Source organism: Diaphorina citri, unplaced genomic scaffold (genome assembly GCF_000475195.1).
Source record: "Diaphorina citri unplaced genomic scaffold, Diaci psyllid genome assembly version 1.1 scaffold1581, whole genome shotgun sequence".
NCBI classification, from domain to species: Eukaryota; Metazoa; Arthropoda; class Insecta; order Hemiptera; family Psyllidae; genus Diaphorina; species Diaphorina citri.
The window spans coordinates 51,151-56,839 of NW_007379007.1; the positions used below are offsets into that span (position 1 = coordinate 51,151).

A 5,689-nucleotide genomic window follows, 5' to 3' on the forward strand; every position below is an offset into this window, starting at 1 on the left:
AGAAAGGAGGTGAAGAAGGATTTTTACCACTGTAAAAATAGAAAGAGATAGAGAGCGAGAGAAAGAGTCTGAAAGAGAGAGAGAAGGAGGGAGAGAGATTAGGAGAAAGAGAGAGATGAGGAGGGGGGAAGGGTCAGACTGAGGTATTTGCAGCACCTTTTAGCGGCCCAGAGGGTATCCACAGAACAAAAGTAAAAACTTTTCAATACAATTAAGAAAAGTAGATATTATTACAATTTACATACATTCATACATAATATGAACAAGTAAATAATCAACTCCGACGCAGTCCCTAAAACTTTTCCAGAAGGAAGATGAAGGAGAAGAAAAGGAAACGGAGAGGTGGAAAAGAAAAGAAATAATAACGAAACCGATTCCTATGCCCGTGAGATTGGTTGATACAATTAGATTATCTAACTTTATCTCTTCCAACCTGGTCTTTCGAGCTTTCGACCGATTGCGTGAAACAGTGTACTCGATATTTGCTCAAGTTTCACTGATTTAGACCTGAATTTTAAGCAAATATCGCTTACACACACAACGATCTGTCGAAAGACCAATTTAGGAGACGTGTTGTGAAGTATTTATGTGTATCGGACTTTAGTTGGTTGTTTTCTCACCTGATTTCTGATGGTTCCTGTTCACATTCTCGTCGTTTGTCTCATCCTCATCATCATCTATGTAGTCTTCATCTATCTTGAGCTCGTCCTCACTGTCTTCCTCATCACTGCTATCCTCATCCAGGATTCCATTGAGCTTCATGTCTCGCATCGCTTCCATTTCGATCGCCTCCATCACCGCCTGCAAAGAAAAATATTAATTTTAATAATTTGATTTGTTTTTGACATAATTAAATGCTCGTTACCTACTTATACACCTTGATAAATATCAAGACTTGACTCAGACTCGACCCACCAACCGCCAGATTCACCGTGCTAACCACTACACTACTGAGTTTTTTTTTTTTTTTTTTTCAAGATGTTTGATCAATTGCCAGAGGAACAGATGAACTGATGAACACAATTGGCTAGTACGAGATGTAGGACAAACACTGGCAAAAACAATTTTATCGATTAACCCAAACACAAATACAGAAAGAGAGGTAGAGAAGAAAATAATGAGAAGAATAAAGAATTCATCATCAGGAGATTGAAACAAGTGATGTGAAATGATCAGTTAGAAATTCCCTGGTTATTCCCAGAAAGGGGAAAAAGACTAGGAGGGACAAAGACAAGGGAAGAGGAATTAGGAGAGAGAAATATTCCCATGATCAGTTCGAAATTCCCCAGCTTTCCCACCATCGACCAGTTCCTAAAATGCAAATTTTGTGGGAAATGCATTCCGTGTCCATCTCTTCATCAAGGTAAAAACATTATACCCGAGCATCCCATTAGGTTCTGATGCATTTCATGTGGAATAATACTGCATTACAATAATCTCAGTAATCTCCTCAAATCTTCAAGAGCATGGACAACGTCTCTTGTGGGGAGAAAGACTAGGGAGGGAGAGGAACTGGGAGGAGGAAGACTAGGGAGGAGAGGGGCTATAGGGAAGAGAAAGACTAGGGGTAAAAGGACTAAGGACGAGAAAGATGAGGGAGGGGAAAGACTAGTGGGGAAGGAATTAGGAGAGAGATATTTAATTTTAACTGTTTTGGGCATAATTGAATGCTCGTTACCTACGTACTTAATATGGCTCGATAAATGTCAGGGAACTGCAAATGCCAAGGTCTTATCGTCCCGAAATCAAAGAGAGAAGGAAGACAGGATAGGAAAAAGGCAGCCGTTCCGAGATTGGCATAATTAAATGGTCACAAATGTAGTTACTATTATGTAAATAAATATACCCCTACTGCCTATGTAGAGTTTGTAGAGCCAAATGTTTTTCAGAGTTTTTCTCCAAAAAGGCTCTCCAATCAACTCCGTGACTACAAAGGCCCATGATAAAACTACTCACCTGCTCATGATCCTCATGCAGTCCGTTCTTCATACTGAGGGAGGTCTTGCTATCCTTGCCGCCTATCTGAAGATCACGATGCGTGTCCGGACTCATTGCATGACGAATCACCATTCGGCTCAGATTGGGTTTGTTGCCGTCGTCCGAATTCTCTTTCTGAATATTTAATTTTAACTGTTTTGGGCATAATTGAATGCTCGTTACCTACGTACTTAATATGGCTCGATAAATGTCAGGGAACAAAAGAAAATGGACCGGTTAGAAAGTTTTCTCAATATCAAAATGAAATTCTGTACATTGAATAGTACAAGTGCCCATAGAAACTTTCTATTAGAAAAGGCGCATGTGTCAAGTACCTAGTACTAGTAAGCCAAAGGCTCTTTCAATGTCCATGTCAACGAAATAAGAAGTCTCAAAAAACTTGGGCCAGCCACTCACTATCAGGTAGACCTGATACCTGATAAGCACGCACACAGACACACACTATCAGGCAGACCTGATCAGGTGTACCTGTCGTCAGGTCTACCTGATAGTGAGTGGCTGGCTTTATGGAGGGAGGAGAAAGAACACAGAAAGCCTGCAAATCTCTCAAACCATCTCTCTACAAAAAGTAAAAGCATTCGTCGAAGTCTAGAAAACACTGATGACGTGATGACGGAAGAATCTAGTGTAATGTAGCAACATGGAACATTTGTATGGTTTTAAACAGAAACTACTTCAGAGGGTACAAAGAAATAATTGGACAGCAAAACACACAAACTAGGTAAATGTGTTTGACAAAACAAAATAGCACACACAAAAAACACTGGCAAAATGTGAAGGAAAGAAAAATGAAAATAGCATAAATTTTATGACGTCATGTGTTTCGGATATTTTAATTTTCTCTTGAAAGTTTCCTGTTTTTTTACTACTCTCACATCAGTAACACAGAGAGAAACTTTTTTAATTACCAGCTCCTCGAGATTTTTAATTTAAAATAAATAAATTAAAACGAAAAGTCGTCAACACTTTAACTTCTCAGATCATTTCCTATTATCTCAAAATTCTGAAAGTGCTAAACAGAGACCTCCATGAAACGCTCTCTTCTTTTAGATTAGAAGTATCAATTCCTGTTAGCTGTTAGCAGAGAGAGATAAATAAAATAATTTCTGACCTCTCTCTGTGGGCTCATCTCGCCAAATCTACCAGATATCAAAAGAGCAAACATGACTTTAATGAGCTCACCTCCAAGTTTAGGGCCCAAACATCTTTCAACGAAGGGAGTCAGTCCTTCCTTCCTTTCCACGTTCTCTTCTCCTCCAGAAGTTGGAGACGTAGATCGCTTTAGGGAGTCAGTGTGTTAACAGGACAGTTTTCTACATAATAACTCACTCTGTCAGGAGTTCAGGAGTCAGAGATATAATTTCCTCTGACAACTCTTTTTAGACAATTTGTCTTCAGTCAATTTAGACAACTTCAGTCAATCGTTCTTTCGGTGATGGAGGTTGCCATTCGTCTCGAGTTTTGTCTGATTTATTTCCTTCTCAAGTTATCACATTTTCCGTCGACAATTATTATTTTGTCTTTTTTCTTCTGGCGGAGAGGAAGAATTTGTTTCATTTTGATAAACAAATTTCGTTTTTAGTTTGAGACACGGGAAACATACGGGGTGTATCAGTATGTGATGAAGTCGGGTCAGTCCGGACTCGTGATGTTTTCAAACATAATGAGCTCCTTCTAATGATCTTCAAATACCCTTTCCCAGAGACTAGACGGTGAGGTGTTGTTGATCTTGACTGATTTGAACTGGAACATGCCACCTTCAATAGTTCTTCAAATTTCAGATAACAACTTGAAACTTGAACTAACATCAGCAGTCTCTCAGATTCCAGGTCCAAGTTTTCTTGTTCAATCCTTTTCCTGATACCATGTCCGCAATCTTGACAGCCTTCTTACATAGACTTTCAGTTATGATCAGGAATTCCAATGCAACAATTAATTGCATTCTGTTGCTCAGGACCAAATCAGTGTTCCCATTTTAGGGTACATATTAATTTTGACCAACCTAGCAATGTCTCTGGATCTTTTCCTTGGAAAATGGAAAATCGGGGGATCTTTGGACCACTCTTTATAAAATCTCACAGCAAATTTTTACTGTTTTTCACATTTTGGAAAATCTCTCTGCGAAGAAGTTCCACGAAATTTTCTTCATTAAAACAAGGAGTCGTAAAATATTTTTATTTGCTTATTTTTCACTGTGGGAATTTTTCCAGACCGTTGAAACTTTTACCGTATTCCTTGCAGAGGTTAGGTGTACGAAGGTCGCTCTCAAATGGAGGTAAAGTGATGTGAGAAGACACCTCAAGAAAAACCTTATGATCCCAGACAGTCACCTTTCCAAATTTGACAATGCTTACTGGTAATCTGCTGAGAACTGATAAAATACGAGTAAATACTCTTTGAACATGGTTTTAAGTAAAACTTCCATTCACTTGAACCATATCATTACATCAGTAGAAATCACAAGTACTCTCACGGACTAAAAAACTCCCCTCGAAAACATTAGTTTTGTCAAAAGTTCATCCACCGATGGAGAGCGCCTTAACTCATTTGCGGATTTGGGGAATTCACAACAAAGCTTTGATTTATGTGACAAGGCAACATAGTTCTTCGAAGAATTTACAGCTTTGGAAGGCCAAAGATGAAGTATTGCAGCTTTGTGGAGGCCAAACGCTCACGAAGAGACCAAAAGCACGCGGAATCCCCGAAAAAACTAATACTTCATCAGTATGGAGAGGCATTCTCAGTTCCCTCCATAATCCACTTTACACCATTCTTCTTACTCCGATACATAATACTCTCCCTTTTCTTCTCCAACTTTCTCCTCTTCTTCCTACTTCAAGTCTTAGGTTTTCCAATAAATATTATTAAAAAGATTTATAACGACAAAATTCAAACATTGGCCTTTAGAGAGGACGGAAAGAAAGCGATTATGATAAACTTGAAGAAAAAACAAAACACATAAAGTGTGTAAGAAGGGGGAGGAGGAGGAGGAGGAGAGGGAAAGGTAGGAAGAAGGAAGGCGGAACTATAGGAGAATGACCTAGTGGGTTACAAATGACAGCACAAAGCTTGGAACAAGTTCCTAACGGATCACTGAAGAAGTGAAGACTTGAAAGGACTCTAGGTGAATGGCTAGACAAATGGTCCACCAGAGACCATGACTGGAAGACAATGTGCTGCTGGCTATTCTGGAGTACACTCAACTTCTTAAGGACAATCAAAGAGGAGCTGTCTGAATCCCCGTGAAGGAACGCCGGACGGTACAAATTTGGATGTCATTCGTTCAAAGTATTTCCTAAGCTTTGAGGAAGTACAGGATGGCAAGCACACAACCCATCACGCCACGACGGTAAATCTTAATGTATTACTTTCTCGCCACATTCTCCTTGGAATTTTTTTCATATCTCTACAGGGTGGTTGACCAATGGTGGACCTTCCAAAGAGGAATTACATTCTCCTTGGAATTTTTTTCATATCTCTACAGGGTGGTTGGCCAATGGTGGATCTTCTAAAGAGGAATCTTCATCCTGTTATATTGCCGACCAAAGAATTCTTTATAATTTACATCAGATAGTCAGATACACATTTGAAAGATGGATTTTTGTAATTTTGTGTGACTCTGAAAGAAGGTCTTGAAGATGAGTTCTGAGTTGTGAGTGAATACTAAAGTTGAACTTGGTCAATTGGACGT

The 5,689-nt window shown here is 39.2% G+C and overlaps 1 protein-coding gene across 1 annotated transcript; it reads right to left on the reverse strand.

The window, feature by feature from the left end:
- Positions 1 to 600: 600 nt before the first annotated feature.
- On the reverse strand, positions 601 to 3,750 carry LOC103516495 (nucleosome assembly protein 1;2-like). The gene is made up of 3 exons (XM_008481463.1): positions 3,691 to 3,750; positions 1,957 to 2,112; positions 601 to 801 (listed from the first exon to the last, which is right to left on the reverse strand). The coding sequence occupies exons 1-3, from the start codon at positions 3,748 to 3,750 to the stop codon at positions 601 to 603; spliced, it is 417 nt and encodes a 138-aa protein (XP_008479685.1).
- Between the last annotated feature and the right edge of the window lie 1,939 nt (positions 3,751 to 5,689).